This window comes from Dermacentor albipictus, chromosome 2, assembly GCF_038994185.2.
Source record: "Dermacentor albipictus isolate Rhodes 1998 colony chromosome 2, USDA_Dalb.pri_finalv2, whole genome shotgun sequence".
NCBI classification, from domain to species: Eukaryota; Metazoa; Arthropoda; class Arachnida; order Ixodida; family Ixodidae; genus Dermacentor; species Dermacentor albipictus.
The window spans coordinates 68,878,957-68,903,698 of record NC_091822.1 but is presented as its reverse complement, the minus strand read 5'-3'; the positions used below and the strand labels follow the sequence as shown (position 1 = coordinate 68,903,698).

The following is a 24,742-nucleotide window of genomic DNA, read 5'->3' as shown; positions in this document are numbered from 1 at the left end:
GAAATTCAATTACTTCAGTAGCTTCTCTGTGCTTCACGCCGGCTCTGCATGGTTTGGTTTGCATTGTTCGAATGTTCTTGCCGAAACGACGGTTGGCGCTGTAAATCGGACGCTGCGATACAGGGCCATTAATTAACGTTATTGCGCTAATACATCTTTTCACTGTGGAGTGATTTATTTATTTTTTGGATGATGAAGTAGTGACGTGGGCAAGCCTTGCCGCATTGCAGACGAGCATTCCACAATATTTACAACTTCAGTGTGAACTACGTAATTAACAGAAGTAGATGAAACCCAGCATTATGTTAAAATAGTCGTACTAGCTAATTCTACTTCAACTTTTTTCAAGACAGTTTTCACGAATCAAGAGTTGCAGATGTTTCTTCTAACCATACAACCTTCGTTGACGGCCATGTGTTGACAGCAGACGGGAATTCTGTAACGTTTACAGCTTTACTTTGAAATAATTAAGGCAAGTAAATGATACTCGTCGTAATGACAGAGTCCTTTTAGTGGCCAATGTCAGTTTAACTTTTTCCAAGATACCTACATTAGATCGAGTGCTACAAAGCATTCGTTAGAAACTGGAGACGAAAATTTGTTAGTGTCGACGTGACGCGTAGACGAACGGACATCGACCACCGCCGGAGGGCAGCTACATATAGCTTCGCTGTAAAACTCCCGATAGAGGTTTCTGTTGCTCAATACGTGCTACATAAAAGTGCCTTTGTGACCGTACCGGTGATTGTTTAGAAATGAAAATGAGAAGTTTTGCTGACGTAAAGGGCACAAAATTCACGAAAAATTGTTTTATTTCAGAGGTGGTTTAATTTCACTGCGGTGCAAATAAAGCCTTTTCCTCTGTGCTTGGAATATCAGAGCACCTTTCCAACAAGGAGCATGCATTTTCACGATCCCCAAAGAAACGCGATAACAAAGCAGCGTAAACACCGCAGAGCAGCCCGTAATGCCACGGCAGTGCAACTGGCTGACGAAGTGAATTTTCCTGACTATTTGGCATAAACGCTTACACACTTGACCAAAATTTCTTTCTTATGAAATATGACACCCTATGGGGCAGGTGCAGCTATGGTTACAGTTCTGTTTACCTGGTGTTAACAAAAATAAGCGTTGTTTTTAAACCAAGTTTGTTAGCATTGTTCTTATTGGTGGAAAACCAGAGTTGGTAGTCTCGTACCGATGATGCGGCATTCCCGTTTGACATAGCATTGCGTATATGGAGTCCACTGTACAACTCAATCATTTTCATCGTCAGCAGAAGCAGTCAACGTTTTATTGGCCACTGCAGGACAAAGACCTCTGCGACCTCCAATAACCTCTGTTTTCGCAAGGTGATTCCAACTTGCGCCTGGAAATTTCTTAATTCCATCATCCAAACTTGTATTCTGCCATTCTCGACTGCGCTCTGTTTATTTGGCACCAATTCTGCAACGCTAATGTTCCAGCGGTTATCTACCTTATGTATTGCATGGCCTACCCACCTCCATTTTTTTCTCTTAATGGCAACTAGAACATCGGCTATCCTCGTTAGCTCTCTGAACCGCACCACTATCAAGAAAGGGGGCAGGCAAGAAGACATAATGTATCCCATGCTAATCACTGCATGCTTAGAAGTATTCAAGTTATGAGACTGGGAAAGCTTAGGACTGAGAATAAGTAACAAATTTCTCAGAAACCTTGGGTGTGCGGGTGATTTTGTCCTGTTCAGCAACACTGCGGACGAATTACGACAAATGATCGAGCACCTAAACAGAGAAAGTGTAACAGCAGTTTTGAAGATTAGTTTGCAGAAGACAAGGACAACGTTCTATAGCCTGGCAAGGGTTACAAGGAATTCTGGACCACCAGTCAGCCTCTAGAGAATGTACAGGAGTATGTTTGTCTAGATTATAGGGGGCCCTGATCACAAGCACGAAATTTAGAGAAGAATAAAAATGGGTTGGAATACGTAGGACCGGCATAATCAAATCTTGTAGCTCAATATGGTGCATAAGAGAACGTTACATTTTGTAGTAGCTGCACATTTTTGGAAAATGTAGGTGCTGTTTACAATTGGCCAAAAAGAAGACAGCCATGCACTCCCCAAGAAAAGTCATGAAAGCACAAATGTCACCGTTGACCTTCCACAAATGGGCAGCACACCGGACTCCTTGGCGTTCCTTGCTACTAAGCCTAACATCATCCTTGAAGAAACGGGTTAAAAAGGTTTCAGAGAGAGTTGACATGCAGACGGCCGAGTTCAAAAAGTGGGTTCATGGACGAAAGGGCCACGAAGCAGTGATAAATAAGGATAAAAGAATGAACCTTGTCATTAAATATCTTTTTAGTGCACAGGCAGGAAGTGCAACGAAATCAACAGCTGAATACAATTTTAACGTCGGTACTCAACTCCTCAATGCGTGTTGCGAGGGATGTCGTCGTACCCAACTCTTTCGACAGCAGAAAATTAAGGCCTTCGGTGTGGCTTGAGTTTTTTCGAATATTCATGCTCCCAGAATAACCGTGCCGATGAGTGCAACGGCACCAACAGTATACGCCGTATTAGTACATGAAACGGAAGGAAGTTGTATGATCTGCGCATGCCAAAGACCATATCTGAACCATGGGTTGAATTTGAAAATGGTTTTCTCCGTATATTTCATTAGAATGATGTTGAATTTTGTGACAAGGACATCATTCACAAGCACCAAAAAGGAAAAACTGTCGATCGTTATTTGGAAATGCACCGCCACTATATCAAATCGCTGACTCTGAGTTTTCACAGTATTCCTTAGTAGCACTAATAATTCATTGCATGACAAAGTGTTCACAGCGCGATGTTTGCCTAATGAAACATGCACCAGTGGCGCGACTGTGGCATTCTTTAAGGGACATCTCAACCGACACGCTACCACGGTGCGACAAGACACAACAGTGGTGTTTAACCTAGGCCGATAAGGCCAACAGAAATCATTCATTTTGGATAGTCTGCAGCTGGTTTGCTTTATGCATAAATGACCAACCGTGGAAGGCTAACCGAAGTCTCGGGAAGCATCGGGAAGTCTGAACTAATTCCACTAGATGCAACCTTTGCCGGCAAGATTGGTAATGTGGAGAGCGATGATGTAAGTTATTGACTACGACACGACCTGCGTGGCCCGTAGTGCACGTGGGACACAATAAGTAGCAAGACGGATGTCAGGGCGCTGATGGTACAGGATAGCTCGTTTGATTTTCTGCTGCTTCGACCTGACATGTATTCAATGAGAATAACTACATTGTGACACGAGCCCGTAGAACGGGAACGCTCTGTTGACACAGTAACTGGAGATACTGAAGGCCCAATGAATCTGGTAACAGCAAGTGAACCTGTGTCAACACGTTACCCATAACTGATGTTGGGAGCAGTATCCACCGGCGTCCAAATTTACGAAAGTACATTCTAAGCTAAGCGACCTACTGTTTTGCACAGAAAATTATTCGGCTTGTCCTATGAAAAAAAGAGAAGTGGCTAAAACAAGAATTGCAAAGCTTGCTCGGCGGTGAGAATATTGGGCCTTCTACGCCTTCATTCGCGTCGCCGGTAACTAAAGTCCCGAAACAGGGCAGAACGTATCGAATGTGTACTGAATACAGGATTGGGAACGGCCAGATCGATTTATTTCCATACCGAATGACAAAAAAATTGATATTATCGATGAAACAGGTGGGTGTTTTTGCTTTCCTGCATACATAAACATCTGCAAGTTTTGCAAACAAGTTCCACTCCAGGAAGAATTGTAGCACTTCACAGCCTTTGTCACTCCTTTGGACGTGTTTGGGTTATAACAAGCCGCTGCCCACGTGGTCTTGCCGTATGGCTTGCAATAATTGTGCAGTTGCGCTCTTGTTTACGCGTGTGGTCTTTCTCATGACTCTTATAACTTTCTGGATTTTTTCCCGTTTGCTAAGCACGCACAGAAAGTTGATAAAACTCCCATATTTCCTAACATTTTATTTACTCTGAAATAGCTACAGCAACTTATACTAAAAGATGGATATTTTTTTCTTTAGCGTCACTTCGAGTGATATCTTGCTCAGAAGCGCAAAATTAAGCAGCATATGGTAACAACATGATGAACTTCAATGTATTATATCTCCTGATGCTATCACTACTACGTACTTTGGCTGGTGAGATCATATGCGAAATAAAAACAAAGAAATTGGTTGTCCAGCGAAGATGTTGAAAACCACCACTACAGCTGGTGAGGAGGGGTGTGCTATGCTTTATTGTTTGAGTGTAAAGGTATTAATGGTACTTGTGAGCAATGGGAGTAATGGTAATTTTGGCAGCGGGTCGCCGCTGATCGTATTGCCGTTTGTTTTCCATGTGTCACTGCTCGTATTCACGTCACTCCTCGGGAATCCGGACTATGCATTGCCTACACTTAGCAACGGTGCAACAACAATGAAATAAGTTGCCAGGCTGGTTCTTTTATATATGGAAAGCTAGTGATGTTCCTCACCACGCCACAAGGTGCCGTCGCCGCTGGAGCTTGCGCAACAGCAATATTTACCGGGAAACGTATAAGGAAACATATACTTGTTTAGAATTGTTATCAGGAGCGGCTTATCATCAAAGATGTGGTTTTGATTCTTGTTTTATGCTTGAAATTTATTGAAATGAATGCTGCGCTGTATGTTGCATGCATGATACCAAAGAATGTGTCGAATTCCCGCTTCAATCGGTAAAGTTTTTTTTTTAATCACGGAAGGTATTTTATTGCTTAAGTACGCGCCGCGAAAAATCTCTACCAACCAGACGCTAACAGATTTGCTGTAAAAGATATTGCTTCAATTTAACAATCTATTGCTAGAAATTGCTACAATCTAGCCATTTCTTCAAGGTGTGAGAGTTGTGCGGGATTCTAATTATGCATCGCTATGTTTCTCTATAGATACTGAATTTGCAAATATGTATGAAAAAAAGTAATAATTGTGGCCTCCTCTTTACTTACCATCAGCATATGGCGAAAAAACTTGAAACGTGCCCATAACTTCAGGAATATAGGGCTTGTGAGTGGCACATTGCTCCTAGCAGTTCTTTCACCACCTGTTGAATATAACGTGGTAAAATAAAGCTCTTTTTCAGTTAGCCAGTTTAGAAGATCGCACGATCTATGGGTAATGGAAAGTGCCCAGTTTCTGAGAACGAATAAACCATGAACTTGAATGCGCTCATCTGTAATATACAGGTACATGGCCCGTAATGGGGGATTGCTATTGTCGAGGAATTGAGAAGAGCAGTGCTGATATACATCGTAACACTATCAGACTACCTTGCCTATACTGCAATACGAAGGCCTTCTCCAGCTACCTCTACTTCTACCTACCTCGCGTCAGGTAATTCTATACTATGCTTGTACACTTCCTACTACTGTAACTTATTCTTTTATATGCTGTAAGAAGCGTGCATTCTTTTCTTAACGCTTCCTCGTCATCACATGGTAAAATGCTTGTACAGAAAGTACTTTGCTTAGCGTGATGTGATATGAGCGTTCTTGGGCGCATTTTCTTTGAGGGCCCTCGCGGTTAACGCGGAAAACTAAGTGATGAAAATACTGAACACTACAGAAAACTACGAACACTTGGCGTGATATGAGCATGTGCTTGTATGCGCATGAGCGTAGTGTCAGTGCCACGAGGCCATTTCCGTAATTTGTTTTATGAGTTGCGAATCTTTATGGTGGAGAAGCTGATCCAATTTACGAGGTGCTCACCTGTCACAAGGCTGAGGACAGTTCCGAGGAGAAGTGTAAGCAGCAATCCAGAGAAGGACATCCAATAGAACGAGGCTTGATACAGCAAGAACACAGGTGCCCTGCAGAATTAGATCAAATAATTCGAACGCTTTATTGAATAAGCCAGCACTTCCTTAGCCCCAAGGTCAAAACGTGGGCTAAAAGAGTGGTCTCACAGGCGCCAATTCATTGGCTATTTGTCTCATGACTCTTAATGACGGTATATGACCATGCATACGTTATATTTACAGGTTCACGTCATGCTATACCTTTGCTAGCAAATAGGAAGCGCAGAGGTAAGGGTGATTTTTCTGCCATTGTAAGTACACTATCCAAATTTTGAGCAAACACGCGGTTCAAATTGTCCCTTGAATTTGTAGTATTCTTCAACAAAATGGTAGGTCGCAAAATAGAGTGGCTGTAACAAGAAATGGTGAAATTCATCACTGCTGAGGATAAATATTATACGCCGCAATACATTGCTGGACGCGACTTTGTAGCGTACCCGAAGAGAAGTTCGCCTTACGCTACACTTGAAGTTTGCTCACAAACTGCGTTTTCTATGTGTGGTGTAGTTCAGGTTTTAGTTAATTCACAAACTCATACTGCGCGTGCATCGAAGGCGCGCACATGCTCCTATAGAGACGCAGCGACCATCGAAGCGAGCTTTCGCAACTGGGCAATTTTGTCATTAGGTGTAGTCACACAGCGAATACCCTCAAGAGTTATTACAGTATTAGTTTTTCTCATGAAATCACCATCGTGTTTCCGTACGATCAGTAGCAGGACACTGATGAGGAAAACAATCAAGCAAACCGAATATCAAGCTTCCATTTAAAGCGTGGAGCAGGAGCTTCAACAAATACTTTCGGTGTGAGCCGTGTGCAGGAAGTAAACAGCTTAAATGGCGGTGTGGTGTTCCAGTTGTTTTATTCGACACCTTGCCCCTTTGGCGCAGTACTCGTGGAGGATGCCTATTACATGCATTTGTCAGGTTTTCTTGTAACTACACGAACGCTTCTGCCCTATTTTAATTTTCCGGAAAAGGAGGGCTATGAATTTTCAGATTTGTCAAAAATGGTATGAAACGACGGCTAAAAACTAGCCGTATATATAGGGCTGGCACATTGGACAGGATACTGTAGGCACTACTGCCCATTCGGTGTCCCTTACAACGATGGTAGTGCGAGATTCAACATCAGGCTAATGAGTGCACACAACATTTTTGTCCACATAAAATACGACTCTTCTAGAATGAACTTTGTGTATAATTATTCTTCGAGTTTAGCTCGATCTTGCTCGATTTCTGAGCCAATGATACATGCGACGTGGTGGTTTAGACTACTTTGTGGGACATAATTAGAATAACAATGCAAAAGTAGAGCTGGGCAAAAAAGAAAGAAAGGAAGGGACGAAAGCACAGTGCGTCGATTTTTTTTCATTTTTTACTTTTTTCAAGCTTTACCTTCACGCTGTTTAATTACTGACAGAGGTTGTATGGTGTAGAATAGCGTACGTCATATGAACTTTTTTCAAGAATATCTGTCGTTTGTGTTAGTTAACGAGCAATTTACATATGAATCTAGACACGCTTGTGCATGGAAATTCGAAAATTACGGTTGGCTGTCGATTTTCATTTTGAGCAATCACCTGTTCCAACACAAACCACCGAAGAGAGCACATGTGCATTGAGCGCACAATAAAACATGTCGTTAAATACCAATAGAGCAATGAGTTGGTACGTGTGCTGCGTTCTGCATCAGCAACCTATGTATTTGATTACCGCGAGATGGGTAGGCGACAGCGAGTGTCAGCTACTGCTACCGCTTCATTCTCTCCCACTGAGCAACTGAAACACTGCGGGAGAGAAAATGCTGATTGTACGCTAAGACAGCAATATTGCTCTGAAGATTACTGCCAGTCTAATTCCTTCTCAAAGCAGTCGCTTACCGACATCAAAGCCGAACAGTACCCCTCGCGAGGGTCAACCAAAACTTTTCAATACAGCTGGTCACCACGTCTGCATGCAGCCATTCGGGCGTCACACACACCTTTCAGACGGCAACAGTGTATGATTTCTGGCTTCCGAAGAAGCATTCATTAGGGGCGCGCATCGCTCCAAGGTTCTAGTGATGAGGCGAGGTGGTGCAACCGACGACAGACTCCTTCCTATGGCGTGCCACAATTGCAGGACGCAGACCAGCACGGTGCCCCAAGCTGCGCCCTGCAACATCGGAGAGGTGACAGTGTAACAACACTCCGTACAGTAGTCAGTTCTTAGCCAGGAGTCATTAAAAAAAATGACGCATTCAAAGAACCATTACCCGCACGGCAGGCGGGCGACGGACTCTAACCTTTGCGTTGACCCAGGGCGAGGAGATGGCCAGAAGCACGAGCCCAGCGAACGGACCCGCGGCAGTGCAGTACAAGGACAAGAAAAGCTGTTAAGAAAGAGTGATTCATTTGTTTAAAAGTGGAGGAAAGAGAGTTTGGTACAGCTAAGTATGAACAGAACGGCCTACAGACCCGCGCAGCCGTTCCGATGTGTGGCGCTGCAACCGCTAGTAGGGTCATGACCATGCCGCTTGAAAACGCTGCAATGAAGTGGGGAGTCCATACAATACTCAGTTCGTAAAAGCTTGCTGGACTATGTACACTGACAGCCCGACTTGAGCGTTTTCATCTATAGAGTTCGACAGATAATAACGCGTAAAACAATATCTATGGAAGACCCAAAAGGTATATTTGTTATTAACGATGCGGCATCTATAAAGGAAAGAGTTGCTTCAAAAGCGACGCGTGTATTCCACTGGTATCGTGAGGCGGGTCTATTACGTCACCCGCTTTTCTTCGCGCGATGTGTGCGATACTGAGACCTGATAGCTATTGTAGTATTTCTCTTGCGTATTGACGTTAATATGAAGTTTTAGCTCGGGAACAGCTATCGATATACATGGGATCGCAGAAATCGTTTTCACGGTGACCGGTGCGCCGATTGTGATTAGGTATGTTGAATGTAAAAGAGAAAGGTAAAGCGAAGCTTTTATTTCTGGCGTAATTTTCTGAAAAAATTGCGAAAATTGCAAAATTTAAAAACAAATGTATCAAGTAGTATTTTTCAACTGTGTAACTCCATAACGAATAAGATCACAATTCTGTCAACTGAACCTAATAAAACATCTAAAGCGGACGAAGTTGACGTTTTACACACAGATCTGTATTATGCCGCTATATTGTGAGTAGATAGATAGAATAAACTTTATTGTCCAACGGATAAGGTGATCTACCCACCCCCGACACGCAGGTCAGGGGGCGAGTGTCGCCGCCTCAGATGGAGGCTGGGAGGTCTTGGGCCTCAGCAGCCTCTTCAGCTAGTTGGACGAGCCGGAGCTGGAGCTCAGAGTCCGAGCTGCGCAGCAGGGTCTCCCAGGTGTCTCTACTACCTATTTTGTGCGTTCCCACGGGAGAGTACGGACATTCCCATATTATATGGTCGAGGGTCCCTCTCGCCCCACAAAGATTAGATCTATCGCTCGTGGCCTCGGGGAACATATGGTTCGCCATAACCGGGTGCGGATACGTATAAGTTTGTAGTCGTCTCCACGCGACTGCTTGTCTGTTGTTTAATTTTGGGTCTGACGGGGATACCAGTCTACGAGCCAGTCTATAATGCTGCGTGATCTCCCCATATTTTAGCATGCGCTATCCGCTCCCTCGGTCATCGAGGGGACCTGTAGCGGCTCGACGGTAGAGATCTCGAGCCAGCTCGTGGGTCGCCTCGTTGCCGGGGACGGCTTCGTGCGCCGGAGCCCAAATTATTTGAATTTTTCTACTTAACTTTCTCTGGCCTAGGATGCTGGCCGCTAAGGGCGAGATCCTTTCCTTGCTATAATTTTGTATGGCAGTTTTGCTGTCACTGATGACAAATTTCGCGTCCGTTCCAGCGCAAGCTAAAGCGATCACAATATCCTCGGCAACTTCTATGTTGCGCCCGCGCAGAGTGACAGCGGTCACGGGAATACCCCGGCCGCTGACGGCCGTTGCCACCGTGAAACTGCCGCTACTTCCCGCCGCGTCTACAGAGGCCACCTTATGTTCCGAAATATTACCGAATCTAATTTTGAATGCTTCGACTCGTTTATGCCTCCTGTCTTTGCTATGTTCCGGGTGCATGTTTTTTAGCAGGGGGGGGGGATTAATCAGATTTTTTCTCACTTCCCTATCTACTTCCACTTTTTGGATGAGGCCTCTGTCCGGATTTATTCCAACTTTGGCCAATATGGATCTTCCTGTCCTCGTGGTGCTGTCTCTCAATTTGAGTGGTTCCCATCGCTTGCGCCAGTTCTGCCCATGTGTTGTGCTCTCCTAAAGCGGTCAGTCTCTCTGTTGATGTACACATGGGCAGTCCCAGCGCTCCTTTTACGCATTTTCTCATTAGAGAATCAATCTTTTCTCTTTCCACCACTTTCAAATCGAGATATGGCGTTGCATAGCTCACCCGGCTGAATATGTACGCCTGTATCAGTTTAATTATATTTTCCTCCTTTAGCCCTCGGCCTTTGCTGGCCACCCGCCTAATTAGGCTCAGGGTCTGTATTGCGTGATTCTGCAGCCTCTTGATGGTCTCGCCATTGTAGCCGTGTGACTGGAGAATCAGGCCCAAGATTCTAATTTGCTCGACTATTGGTACCTCCTTACCCGCCACTTCAATTTTGATCTCCGATGGTGCCTTGCACCATAAGTGTTTCGGATTGTATATAAACAATTCTGATTTCTGTGGCGAGCATGCTAGGCCTCTCTCGGTCGCGTAAGAGACTATGATGTCGGTGGCGGCCTGGAGCAGGCTTTAAACGGCTGAATCACTTCCCCGGTTGACCTAGAGGGTGATATCATCCGCATATATACTAAATGTTAATCCTTCGAGCTTTGCCAATTGCTCGGGGAGTTCTCTCATAGCCACGTTGAAGAGTAGGGGAGACAGCACTGATCCCTGGGGCGTACCTTTACTCCCTAGCTCAATTGTGGGGGATTCCAGCGTTTGGAACCTAAAGCAGGCATTCTTCCCGTCAGGAAGTCCCTGATATATTGATATGTCCTGGTACCTACATTAATCTTGTTCAGCCCTTCCAGGACCGCCTCATGCTTTACGTTGTCAAAAGCCTTCGTGAGGTTCGGTCCCAGAATCGCTTGTGCATCTTTAGACCTTGAGTCTATTATATCATGTTTGATTTGGAGCATGACGTCCTGCGTACACAAGAGAGGTCGGAACCCGACCATCTCATGTGGCCACAGATCGCCCTGCTCCATGAAACCGATCAGTCTGGTCTGGACAACGTGCTCCATCAATTTCCCCACGCATGAAGTTAAGGAAATTGTCCGTAAGTTTTCCAATTGCGGAGGCTTCCCAGGTTTTGATATAAAAATAATGCTTGCCGTCTTCCACTGTTGTGGGAGCTCGCCTTTATCCCAACATTCTTACATGTACTTCGTTAGATAACTAATGAAATTATCGTCTAAGTTCCTGAGCATTTTGTTCGTTACCCCGTCAGGGCCTGGAGCCGACTTCGTTCTGTCTTACAATCTCTGCCCTCACTTCCGCTTTTCTCATGGGGGCGTCCAACGCCTCGTTAGGCGCTCCACCATAGTAGGGTAGTGGAGTTCGCGATGTTTTCCCCACGAACGTCTCAATTAATTTCTTCATGAAATAATTATCGTTCCCTACGAACGCGTGCGTAGCTTTTGCCAATCTCACACCGGATTGAGTTTTTGAGCTTGCGGGGTCCAACAAGTGCCTGAGGATGTTCCACGTCTAGGAGAGGTTCATGCTCCCCTCCATTTCGTCACACTTGTTGTCCCAATTTTGTTCGCATAATGTAAAAGTATAATCTTAGATTTCCTTATAATGCCTAGCAATCCTTCTTCTGAGGTTGTGGTTCCATTTCTGATTTTTGAGACGACGCTCCATGCTTTGCTTAGCTTCCCACATATGCAGAAGACGGCTGTCTGCTATCTCCGGGGCGTTATCCCCTTCGAGCGTTTTTGTCGTCTCTCTAACGTCCGATTTGAGCGCAATCGTCCATTCCTCGAGGTTTCTGATGGGCCCCAGTTCCTCCGCTCTCCTGATATCTCTAAACTTATCCCATTCAACGACGGCTGGCGCGCGAGCCCTGCGCGTTTGAAGGCCCTCTTTCAGTATGGAAACGATTATGTAGTGGTCGCTGCCAAAATTTTGATCCGAATTGAGCCATTATAGATCCTTAATGTTTTTCGAGAATGTCAGATCTGGTGATATATCCTTACTAACGCTATTGCCCACCTTCGTTGGACGCTCAGGGTCCGTGTGCAGAGTGAGCCCTATGTCATGCGTATCTTCCCACAGCGGTCTGCCTTTCGGGCTTTGGTGCGGGTACCCCCATTCCTAGTGATTTGCAATAAAGTCCCCCACTATCAACAGTGGCTGGTTGCTTGAAACTTTGAGGGCCTTGCGAAGCAGAGCCCTGAACCTCACCTTCCTTTGCCTGGGTGAGCTGTATGAACTTAGAAGGAATAAACTAGGGTTCTTCTGTTTTCCGGTTAGAAGTTCGACAAACACGTTCTCGATCTCTCTCGACTCTAGATCGTGTTCAATGGCCGCGATATTTCTTTTCACGAGCGTTGTCACCGGGGATTTCTCCCCCCTGCCACTATGAAATGCCTGATAGCCTGACAGTTTTGCGGGTCCTCCAGTTTCCTGGAGCGCAATCGCCAAATGAGTCTCATCTAATAGAATAGCGGAAGGTACTGTTGCAGAATCAACCGCTTACGCCGGAAGCCGCGACTGTTCCACTGCCAGATTTCATTTTCATTTGCGCGCCTGGCCGCTTTGCAGTTGCGTGACGATCTGCTCCATATTCTGTTGCCACCCGTTCATGGCGACCATCTCATTCCTTAGCATTTGGCATTCCTCGGCCTGTTTCTGAACTGCCCCGAGGACAGCTTGAATTTGGATGCTGATATGGTTCATAAATTCATTCATCTTGGCCTGTAACCTTTACAAATTTTCGACCCTTTTCTCTATAGCCTGAATAGTGTCGGCTTGTTGAATTTTGCGTTTCGTTTGTGGCGGGAGGGCACCTTTGTGACCATCTTATCCTCTCCTTGCGGCTGTTGACGTGCTGCTGGGGGGGGGGGGGGGTTGTCATCGGTCTAATGGGTTGTTGAGGAGGAGGGGTTGCCTGCCTCTGTGATTTCTTTAGGTTTTGGATTTCGGACCGTTGCGAATCGACTATCCCCGTTAATATTTCGACCATTTTCTTTAATTTCTCAATTTCCTCGTCCGTTTATCCCTCTGATTACTTTCCATGGTAGACCTTGCCGGCAAGATTAAATATTGTGAGTAAAGTTTTTGGAAAACCCCTTTAAAGGTTTTAGCATTTTCACACAAGCTGTAAGTTCACATATTGATTTTCCTGCTTTAGATTACGGATTCGTCAACTTCGTGTTTTATTGTTTTTTTATACTTACCAATTTTCGGGAATTAAAAAGAAACGTTCCATGTCAGAAATGAAGATTTCCTTTCCGACAGTCACTAGAACTTTAACATAATCTCTCAAATGGAGCATATCTTAATATCTTCGGTGCAGCGGTTATCTTGCCATTAGCATATTTAAGTTTTATAGGTGTATCTATATGGAATTTGGAATTCGCCCTTAGCTAAAGGTTTCTCTTAGCGGCTGTTGCACTTCTACGTTGAGGTTTATCGTGATCATGAATATCGTATTGGAAAGCGTGAGAGATGCCTGTATAGAACTACGTCATTTGGAACAACGGCGCAACTTTGTCACACTTTCAGGAGTAAGCAAGGCGTTTCCAGCATTCTGATCGTTCTTGAAGAATGCAGCGAGCCTGAAGTAAGGCAAAAGCACGTTACCCAGCGCGCGCATTATGAAACGAGCTTTCCGTGCTGTCATCCTCACGTGGGGCTTGATGACGTCGATGTAAAATATTGCTGCATGTGAGTTGACGACCGAAGAAACTGTGCTGTGAAAGATGAAAAGAACAATTAAAAAAAGAAGAAGCAAATTGTGCTGCACTGGTTTGGTGCATATCTGAGCGAACTCTCACATATGCAAATTCTCCATGATTGCTATCTTCTGCGGAAACTGCCATTCACAAAGAGCAGCATTGTAACGACATTGTGGGCTCGACCTCGCAAGTATTTCCAAAATCTACTGTCTGTCTGTCTGTCTGTCTGTCTGTCTGTCTGTCTGTCTGTCTGTCTGTCTATCTATCTATCTATCTATCTATCTATCTATCTATCTATCTATCTATCTATCTATCTATCTATCTATCTATCTATCTATCTATCTATCTATCTATCTATCTATCTATCTATCTATCTATCTATCTATCTATCTATCTATCTATCTACCTACCTACCTACCTACCTACCTACCTACCTACCTACCTACCTACCTACCTACCTATCTATCTATCTATCTATCTATCTATCTATCTATCTATCTATCTATCTATCTATCTATCTATCTATCTATCTATCTATCTATCTATCTATCTATCTATCTATCTATCTATCTATCTATCTATCTATCTATCTATCTATCTATCTATCTATCTATCTATCTATCTATCTATCTATCTATCTATCTATCTATCTATCTATCTATCTATCTATCTATCTATCTATCTATCTATCTATCTATCTATCTAATGCCGGCTTCTCTAAATAAAGAGTCGCAAGAGTTAAAAAACGTACCGGGGAGGCAGTGCAAAGGGCGCAACCGAATTTAACTAGGCATTGTTCATGCTAGCCATGAGTGTATTCTCATTGTGCGCAGGTATGTACCTGAATAAATTGAACTAGCCTACTTTATTTACCTTCCTTTCGATAAGGTATCAGTGCAAGAGTTGCGGAGGATGTGCAGATAGGACAGACAACAGAATTTAATAATAATAATAATATTTCGGGTTTTACGTGCCAAAACCGTTTTCTGATTATGAGGCACGCCGTAGTGGAGGACTCCGGAAATTTTGGCCACCTGGGGTTCTTTAACGTGCACCTAAATCTAAGCACACTGGTGTTTTCGCATTTCGCCCCCATCGAAATGCGGCCGCCGTGGCCGGGATTCGATCCCGCGACCTCGTGCTCAGCAGCCCAACACCATAGCCACTGAGCAACCACGGTGGGTAACAGATTTTAAGGCCACCCATAAGTGTCTTATGAGAAGCCAACAAAGAAACCAAGAAATGATATGATAAAAAATGAGAAATTAATGATAAATTATTGAGAATTTATCATTTCGGTAATTCATTCAGTAAGTACAAGTAATTTCCCCTATGTTGTCCTTGGTGTCCTTGTTTGTTGGCTTCTCATGATATGATTATTAAATATCAGGCCCCTCGATTAGCCCCTTTTTTCTCGGTCTGTAAGTACTTTTTTGCTTTAAAGGCACCTGTAAGGAAAACCCTACTGAACTTCATGAATACGAAGGGACAACTCCTCCGCGCTTAAGCGATAGCAGACGTCCATAGAAGGCTAGGCTATTTAAACGCCGCCTTCAATTATTAAACGCTGCATTTGTTGCGCACTCGCCACATGCGCAGATGCGCATATCACGGGTGCGCGTGGTCGTATGGCTGTGTGTTGATATAGACCTGCGTTGGGGGGCAGGATCTAGGTGCGTCGGCGGCTCGTAACTTTGTGCGTGCTGTGTCCTCTGCGCTCCCTTTGCGCAGAAGCGATAGATTGCATGAATGTCACTTCGCTCGTTGCTGCTGCCATGTTTCCTCACACCAGCGTTTTGAGAGCGAGTGTGCGCATTCATCGAGTGTGGTGTGTTCATTTTTACCGTGGACGCTGACACCATGCTGATTAATTAGCAAGCTAATGTTTACAAATTGATAGAGCCTACAAAAGTACGTCCTTACTTCGTATGGCTAGCTGTTAATTTGCTATCGAAACCGATGCTTCCCCTCTTGGACGAAACTGCGTCTTTTTTTTTCCTCGTTCATAAGTTTTGCATTGACACCTTATGGGTTGCATAAGGCACATGAAAGGTAGATATTTAGGAATAATTAGAAATTACCTTTGTAAAATAAAATAAAATCTTCATGACTAGCGGGAATAACGCTTGTCAATATAGGGTGCGATTCTTTCGTGCAACGTCCTCCGTTCTTTTCTAAATTTTGACAACATTTAGCCGGTACATATGGTACATGTCAATATTTATTAAAATACGTAATACGGACACTGCGATTAGTTCAGAGTCGACTGATAGCTAGTTTTTGGTCAATGGTGCATTGAGTTCATGGTAAAGAACCCCAGGTGGTCAATATTAACGCGTCATTCTCCCACTACAGCGTCTGTCGTAATCTTATCGTATTTTCTGTCCACCTTACGCCCTGATGCGCCCTTCGAAAGTATGCAATCTGTTAATGAGGCATCTGCTTGGGCACGGGGCACAAGTGCAACATTAGGATTATTGCACACCACAAGAACTGGTGTGTGAGGCAGAGTATACTTGTTTATCTGAGTTGTGTAGCATGCAGGATTTTACCAGATACCTAAACGTAATCTTACCTTGTAGAAGCTCCTATAAGACCAGCCAGAAACAAACCTCGTAGCATCTTTACCCTGGCCAGTCTTTCAGTCATGTAATGAGGAACGATCTGGTGTATGATAGAAAGATACAGCATGATTCTTTTCTCAATAAGCGAAGTCACAATGTTTTAATATTATGAAGAAGGAAGACCGTATATGATGCTGTATATGATGTGGTACCATCAATGTTGCTGAGATGTCATGAAGCAAGCTGGTGCAGAGACCTGTTGTGTTGTAATTTACTGCTTCTCGCAAGACATTCACTTGTGTCCGATTACAATTCTCGAAGTAGGAGACATACTTTGGAAAAAGATGCCGTGGATGCAAACCAGCGGAAATCGATGTTCTGCCCAATGTACAAGCGCATATTGATTGAAAATTTAGCACCAGCTTGAATAAGAAATGAATACGGAGGTAAGACGCCACCACCGGCTTGAAAGCGCACTGGCTGGCTGGTTTTCAGAAGCGTATTATATTACCTTGTGTGAAGCATATCGGTGGTCTTTATACTACGTCACTCGTTTGGCTACAGAGCATTAAATTAGGCGCTTGAGGTCTCAGTGCCGCAAAGTCCAATGTGCAATAGTGGTTAGTTTCGAATAATCTGTGAGTATAAATTCAAGAAAGAGGTAACTAAGCTCCGAAATACTTACCTCGATATCTTCATCTTTCAGACAAAAGGGATACGCGTAAATATTAAAACAGCAGAAGCTACATCAAAACGCCGTTGAACGACTGCAAGTTGGGCAAGCCGGAACTGATTTCCTATAAAAGAACGCTTAAGAATCAACAAGCAAGCAAGGAACGAGAAAGATGCAACGCTCTCACGATCGAGGAAAATATATTTCGGTGCAGGCACCATCGTTCAAGCAGGAAGTTAAGCCGTCACATGTCTAGGAGGAGGAAAGAAAGGGAGAATGCAGGGATGTTAGCTTGCATAGGTATAGAGGACACAAGCAGACATCTCATATGTTCATCAACACAACATAAGGCAATAAAGATGTATAAAGACACAGTTAAAAGCATCTCATAAAAAAAGGACACTATTTTTCAGCGCTTGCGCAGAAATAAACTTTTTTATCATGAGAGCATTGCGTCCTTGTAGTTCTTGTTCTCACGCTCCTCTGCACATCTCTTATAGCGGCTAGAAATGCCCAATCGACTCGACATCGCCGTATAATGCATGCCGCAGCCCGAGATGTGGTCAGTGAAAGTTGGACAGAGTAATTGTCCTCAATGCACTGTGAAAGAGAAAGTCAACATACCCAGTTTCTGCACAAATATATAGCTCGGCAACAAAGGGAAATATGTATGCACATGAACCATACGCAGAGAGTTGGTACTTATTCACACCCGCTGTGCTGGCCTAGTGGCTTTCACGTTGAGCTGCTAAGCCTGAGCGTGGGAGATCAGATTCCGGTGAGGGCAGCCGCATTTAGATGGGGGTGAAAGGCAAAAATAACCGTGTACCTGAAATTGGGTGCACGGCAGAGAACCCCTGGTGGTCGAGATTAATGCGGAGTCTCCCACTAAGGCGTGCCTCATAATGAGATCGTGGTTCTGGCACGTAAAATTCTACAATTCAAATATTGATTTTTTTACTTATACATCGGCTAAAAGGGTAGATCATCGCGCAAAATGAATATAGAGTTTCGTGCGTAAGATGGTCACAGCTGTCTCGAGCGCGGCACAGTGAACCTTTGCATCGTTTGCGCATTTTACCGCAAGGCACCGCTAGATGGAGAGTGGCTTTGTTTACAGGCGCACGAAGCCAACTGCGCGAAGCCAAACGGGCAGGCCATTGCCATATTCACCCTTATCCCCTTATCAACCGCAGCGATGACGGCATGAGTTGTAAAGGATTGGTGACGAACCTCGATAGAGAAAGACTTTCGCATGGCTGCCTGGACATAGTGAATGCCCCCCTTGGCGTATATTGTGGGGTTCGGTTACCGAATGCACTGAAATGCGAGACACACGAGCAGTGGTTATACCTGCCCGCCCGGTAGGCGAATGCAAAGATGCGGCGAACTCACTGCCGTTGTGTCAATATCATAGCTTCAAGTAACGTCATCACAATTGTGATCCCGCCGTCATTGTCATGCCACCGTCGTCGTTCCATCGACGTCAATTATTATTCGTCGTTGTATTGTGATTATGATGTCATCATTCAATCGTAAATGCCGTCATCGTTCATAGTCATGGTTATGCCTGCGTTGTCTGATCGTCACCGTAATGTCGTCGTGGACGTACTACATCATCTTCACTCCAGCTTCGTCATTCCACTCTCGTCATGCCGTCATCATCATCACGACATCATCGTCATACAGTTTTTCTGAACCACTAGTCGTCACGTCATTGTAATCATACACTTGCCGTCATCAATTGTCCTTTTGCTGTTGCCATACCATCATCGTCGTCCAGCATTTGTTGTCAAACTGCCATCGGTATGCCGTCACAGTTGTTCCAGCGTCATTTTAATCCCTCCATACGACTCATGCTGTCGTCGCCATCCGTTGTCGTCATGCCATCGACGCCACGGTGGCGCTTCAGCATGTTCATCACTTCCGTATCCTCATCCAATTCTCGTCATATCGTCGTCGTCATACCACTTTCGTCGGTCCATCAGCATCATTCCTTGTTCTTAATTCTATCGTAATCTTGCTGTTGTCATTCAGTCGTGATTAAACCGGCGTCTTCATTGCTTCGTCGTCACACGAATGCTATTAGGCATCCGTTGTCATACCGCCGTGGCCATGCCTCTTGGTCGTGCCCTCGCGTCATTTCAGATTCGTATTCGGTTGTCGTCATAACATCGTCCTCACACCACCGTCGTCATACAGTCGTCCTTTCATTGTCCTCCTGTCGTTGTTACACTGGCGTCGTGATAAAATCGTTATAATTTAAGAATCGGAATGTCATTCTTGTTATGCTGTCATCGTTACACGCATATGTCGTTCGATCACTTTCGTTCCTTATTTGTCATTTCATCATCAATGGGTCGGCGTCATACAGACATCGTCATGAATTCATACCCATGGGCGACCTCGGCAAGGGAGTACCATTGCAATGAGGCACGATATAGGAGTATTTAGCACACAGCCAAAGCATGCAACGTCTCAGAATTGCCACTACAGGTGTTAAATAAATTTGACTTCAGGGACATGGTAGTTGCTACAGCGCTGGATTGCTATTCGCATTATCGTCGTGAGTGATTGCGATATCAGGTCTGCCGTAATTTTTTTTTCACTTCTATGCTATAGACGACACAAAATTCTACCGCAGCGCCGTGCTCGCTTGCTCTGCATATCCGTGACAAGACGAGATAACTAAGGCGCGGGCAAAGCAAATTACAACAGCTTGAAGGAATGATAAATTCAAAAAGCTGACGCGCAAATACACATGTTCTCACACAAACAACAAGTCCAGTCTATGCGTTTTTCTGTCGGAGTGTTTTCCTTTTTCTTAGCTTTGAACATGCCGTATCAGGTTACGAACAGCTGCCAAACTGTACTTTTTGAAGTTTATGCGTGCACATGTTACCCTGATCCATGAAAATTTTAGAACGTGGCACCAGCAAACGCTTAACATTCCTTCGGGTAAGTGCAGCAAGCTCATATCTTAGTAGTGTCTTTGTATGCCTCTAGTGCCAGGCTGCTTAACGCAAATATCTTCTCCAAATGGCACAATTAGGCTCCGGAAAACTCAGCTTTTGGCAATTCCTGTATAGTGACAAGATTGATGGAGAAGGCGAACTTTGAGTCGGGCGTAAGTAGAATCGGAAGCATCGATTATTGTACGAGCGCCTGGGAAGCGGCGTGGTTGCGAACCAACTGAACACTCTTCGTCGACCTATCACTGGTTTTGAGCGGCTGTTCGTGCATATGATTTCTGGTAGGAGGAAACAAGTTTAAGAGGCACTACTACTACAAAGGAAAGTATGTGTACAATCATTAAGCGAAAGGTACAAATTGAGGATAACGGAGATAAAATGACGCATATAATATGATTTTCACCTGGTCATAGCTTTTGATGGCACCACTCAAGACCGGGTCACAGTCTGTGTACCAGTAAATGAGGGCCAAAGACGTTGCAAGGCCCAGAGTGAAAAAGAAAAACGCCAAGAGAGGGCCGCCGATGGCTATCCTGCAAATGAAGATGGGGAATGGCTGTCGTAGAGGTGAGAATGTTTTTTCTGCATGGTATATTTAAAAAATACACAAGCGTAAATTTGTATTTTATAGCACTTATGGAATGCTCTTTCTAGGCTTGCAAACGGGCATCGAAAAACGTCGCAGTTTCGCCCGGAAGGATAAGCATCAATTGCGATAGTAAATTAGTAGACTGCTATAAGAAGCAAGGAAGGTAGGTTTACCGGCTTTCAAAACTAGGAAAAGGACATTCGCTTAGTAAGTGAATTAACAAGCATGGTATGAGTGCGCATAAACAAACATTCAAGACGTCATATTTGATGACTGCGGACACTCACTGTCGAAATACTGGCGTGAGTAAGCGCGCCAAGAACAGCGAGTGAAGTGACCTTCGTGAACTCTATCGCTTCAACGCAAACAGAGTACCGAGAACACGCAGCATCGGCAAAGCAACGAGCCGTCGACGCACCTAAACTCTGTCCTCTACGCAGATCGCTCTCAAGACATGGCCGCGCGACTGCGCGCAGCGTCCGTGTACGCAGTTGGAGCCGGAGTGGAACGCCGCCTCCTTCCCCCCTGGTGCCTCACAATGTTGGGTGTCTAGCCCGCGATGGAAGACGGCGCGACTTCTCCCCGCTCTCATCCCTTCTGCACGGGCGAGATTGAGCCGAGATGGTTGGCTCCCTTCGCACGCCTTCACTCGCACATACAGCGAAGGGCTCGCGGCGACGGTGTTATCGCCCTCGCACTTTATACGGAACACCACGGCGACGGCGACAGTAGAAGTGCGCCTGGAGTGCACATACAATTGCTATCGCAATAAAACAGCAAAATAACAATTAATTTTGACTTCACGGACTTTCCGATCTATGTGAAAATAGGGGCTACGTTGTAGCAACCATCATAGCAACATCTTGCATACTAGCAAATTATTTGTGATATTTAGATGGGTCGAGGCCTCATGCAATGAAGCTGCGCAGTTAAAAATGGTTGGCTTTGGAAGATAGGGCTCTAACGCTGGTGACGATCATCACCTGGGAAGATTCCTTGTCGGAGCCGGTGCTTGTGCCAGCGTGAAGACGATGAAGGGGCGGATTCAGCGGGAAAAACAACCTTATACCTTCTATAGAGAGAGAGAGGACATAAGGGAGAAGCAGGAAGGTTAACCAAGCTGAGCCCGGTAGGCTACCCAGCACTGGGGTATTGGGAGAAGGCACTGAAGCAGGAGAAGGATGAAAGAAGTTCACAGTTTACACTGTTACACACATAAGCAATGGAACACGTATCAACAAATGCACGAGCGCCTTTGTAGACTTGCATATGGCAGACGCACAAGACCATGGGCCTAAGATCTTCACTGTAAAAGGCTGGTCGTCTAAGCGCCCCAAAGCTGCCCGAAGGCCACTTCTCTCATCTTCGTATATGGGGCAGGCGCACAGGAGATGTTTCGTAGTTTCTTCGATGCCTTACGTGCTGAAATCCGCCTTTTGTTCATGTTCCTGTGTTCCTCGCACACCCATACTGATGGTGCTTCGGTTGTTCATTTGGTGGATCACGATTAATTATTAATGGCTTCTTCGAGGCAGCATGTCATTCCTGTAAGTCACGTAGCAGTCACTGACGGCTGGACGAGCACGCTTTAGTGCGCTGTTGTGCTAATAGCGCCACCGATAAAGGCACGCTGAGTACCTTGTGCCGACGTGGCTGCCTTGGAGTTTGTTGTCGTAGATGTCTGCTCTCGCAACAGGCGTTTTGTATTGCTTTTACACTATCATTAGACATTTCGCATATTCGACAAGTCTTCAAACGCAGCCATCAGCGTCGTATTCGCGAATTCCGTTTGATTTCATCGACATCTACACCAACGGATCGTTGTTAGCTTAGGATATTATGGAAGCAGCCCATCGTTTATACGAGATTATGTCAAAACGTAGCAAACACAGATATCTGCGCACATTAGCCGCATTTTTCCTCCCTGAAACCAGTCAGTATGAGCGGCCCAGCCTCTTAAACAACGGTGACAGGGATCCAGACGCATATATTACGGGCTGTTATTACTGATTCTCGCTTCTCTTTAACATCATCATACTCACAGTTTGTGTGTGCCATAAAGTATTATTAGAGAAAAGAGGGTTCGGCATGAGCCCTCACGTATACCCACGTTGTTCGCTCGTAAAAACGCAACTGAAATCGCTGACATTGTTGGCAACCGAGCAAGGCGGTTGTTTGTGCTGCTGCACAAAACGCACTGTTGCGTTTTTCCCGTTTGATGCAGAGGTAAACACTGCTTCTCTTGATTTAAGAAATATGTCAGCATAACAACACACACAGACCCACCCCTCTACGTAGCAAATATGACCTGCAGCCTTCGGGACAGCGCTGTGTCGCCTCTTATTGTGTACGTGCTGTGCGAAGTGAGCAGTAGTTGATATCGAATTGCTATATTGCCACAACTGAACTATAAGAGCAGTTTTCTTCGCCGTTACTGCTTGTATTTATATTCAGATCCATCGGTAGTGGGTGCACGAACTTGACGGGGCCAGGCCTAACCCAACGTTCGCTAAACCGGATCAGCGTCGGCTCACATTTTGGTCCACGGCTTGAGATGACTGAAGCTTGCCCATTTCAACTTCGAAGACATGTTTCGACTCATTTTGAGCTCGATTAATTGTATATACAAGGGAAGGCGTCCTGGCTATCACGTTGTTGGTTCGACGGACCATAGCATGAGGTTCCGACGAGCCATCATGGTCGGCACGCTGATTTCGTCGGTGCCGTCATCGACAAGAAAACCCGTCGCGCTACGAGAACTCGCACCCATCAGTTGCGTGGTTGTCGTCCTATTACGATAAAGTTGTCTCTGCGACACATTGTGCACAATAGTTGGCGTCAGCGTCTTGTGGGTCTCATACCACCCCAGTGTTACCGCACCTTAAATGAGTACGTGAAGTGAGGCACGTGCTGCCGCCATCAGCAAGAGAGGGTCGAAGCCGCAAGAAGATTTAGTTAGGAACGCAATGTTTTTGAAGTGTCGCCCAAGTGTAACCCGGGGTTTACGATAAATTTGCCAGATATCATTGCAAGGCGGTAACAGCGTGGTGCATGGCGCAGTCCGGACGAAGCCCTGGTCGCTTTCTGTTTTGAAGTGCCGTTTACGCTACGCACGTTTTAGGCACGACACCACGACGTAGAGCTATATAAAAGTGGAGTTACAAGGCGGTGCACGGCAAGAGTGTTTACTGAAGTGTGAGTCCGTGCGCTTTTTTTTTTCGGGGGACTTCTTCCGATACATGGCCCCGCTGCCGGGCGCACGTCCCTTCCAAAACGTTTAGGGACTAATCCGCTAGAAGAGGGGGCATGCCCAGTCGCGCCGTGAGAAAGGCGGACTGGGACTTTCTGCCACATACCTTCTAGCATTAGCGTGCAACCTGCGCCCTTGACTTTAATAGTTAATAGTTTAGTTGATTTGAAGCCTCCTACCCGTGAGAAAACGTTATAATTATAATTAATCATTGCGCCCCTAAGAATAATCATCAACCTATTCACGTCCACTGCAGCACCAGGGTTTCTCTCGGGGAACATCTGCGATTACCTTTGTCTTTTGTTAGCCGACTTCGTTCTATGTCCGCAAGCTGTAGTGGCTGTGACGTTGCGCCCCGGAGCCCACGATCCCACGATCGAATCCCGGCCTCGGTGGCCGCATTTGGCAGGGGAGATATGAAAAAACGCCTGTGTACCATGCATGTTAAAGAACCCTACGTGGCCAAAATTAAACCGTGGTTTTCCTCTGCCAATGTCCTCTTCTACAACGTGCCTCATAATCATATCGTGGGTTTGGTATGCAAAACTCGAGAATGTAAGTAACGTTTAATGTCGCAAAGTTCTTATTTGTATCGCACCACCAAATCCTACGCAGTCTTTGACACTACAGCTGTTTCCCTCCGTGCTGCACATATCTAGTCATTCTAATACGATCGTACACTACAGTGTATTCCAGAGCAGCCACTGCACTTTGCATTTCTTACATACTTGTACCGGTTCAGAAGTCATATATTATTTATTTTAAAGTGAAGCTTTCTTTGCGCCTTCCTTCGACTTTCCCAATGCTGCTGCTTCTGTGTAGCACACAGCAGTGGGGTGGAGCGGGGGATGAGTGAGTCCGGAGCGTTTGTATGCAGAACAGGAGCGCGGCAGAGAAAAAAGGCGATGCC

General features: G+C 45.2%; 1 protein-coding gene across 3 annotated transcripts in view; it reads right to left on the bottom strand.

Moving 5' to 3' along the window:
* LOC135903244 (sodium/iodide cotransporter-like) overlaps nucleotides 1–24,742 on the bottom strand; it is an 85,749-nt gene that overhangs the window by 4,824 nt on the left and 56,183 nt on the right. For all 3 annotated transcript variants that reach the window (XM_065433662.1, XM_070533665.1, XM_070533664.1), the window contains 8 exons: nucleotides 20,397–20,526; nucleotides 16,360–16,448; nucleotides 13,690–13,799; nucleotides 8,307–8,374; nucleotides 8,135–8,221; nucleotides 7,832–8,004; nucleotides 5,760–5,860; nucleotides 4,998–5,092 (listed from right to left, as the gene is read on the bottom strand). In XM_065433662.1, the coding sequence (XP_065289734.1) occupies nucleotides 4,998–5,092; nucleotides 5,760–5,860; nucleotides 7,832–8,004; nucleotides 8,135–8,221; nucleotides 8,307–8,374; nucleotides 13,690–13,799; nucleotides 16,360–16,448; nucleotides 20,397–20,526 (853 nt within the window). The remainder of the gene's footprint in view (nucleotides 1–4,997; nucleotides 5,093–5,759; nucleotides 5,861–7,831; nucleotides 8,005–8,134; nucleotides 8,222–8,306; nucleotides 8,375–13,689; nucleotides 13,800–16,359; nucleotides 16,449–20,396; nucleotides 20,527–24,742) is intronic.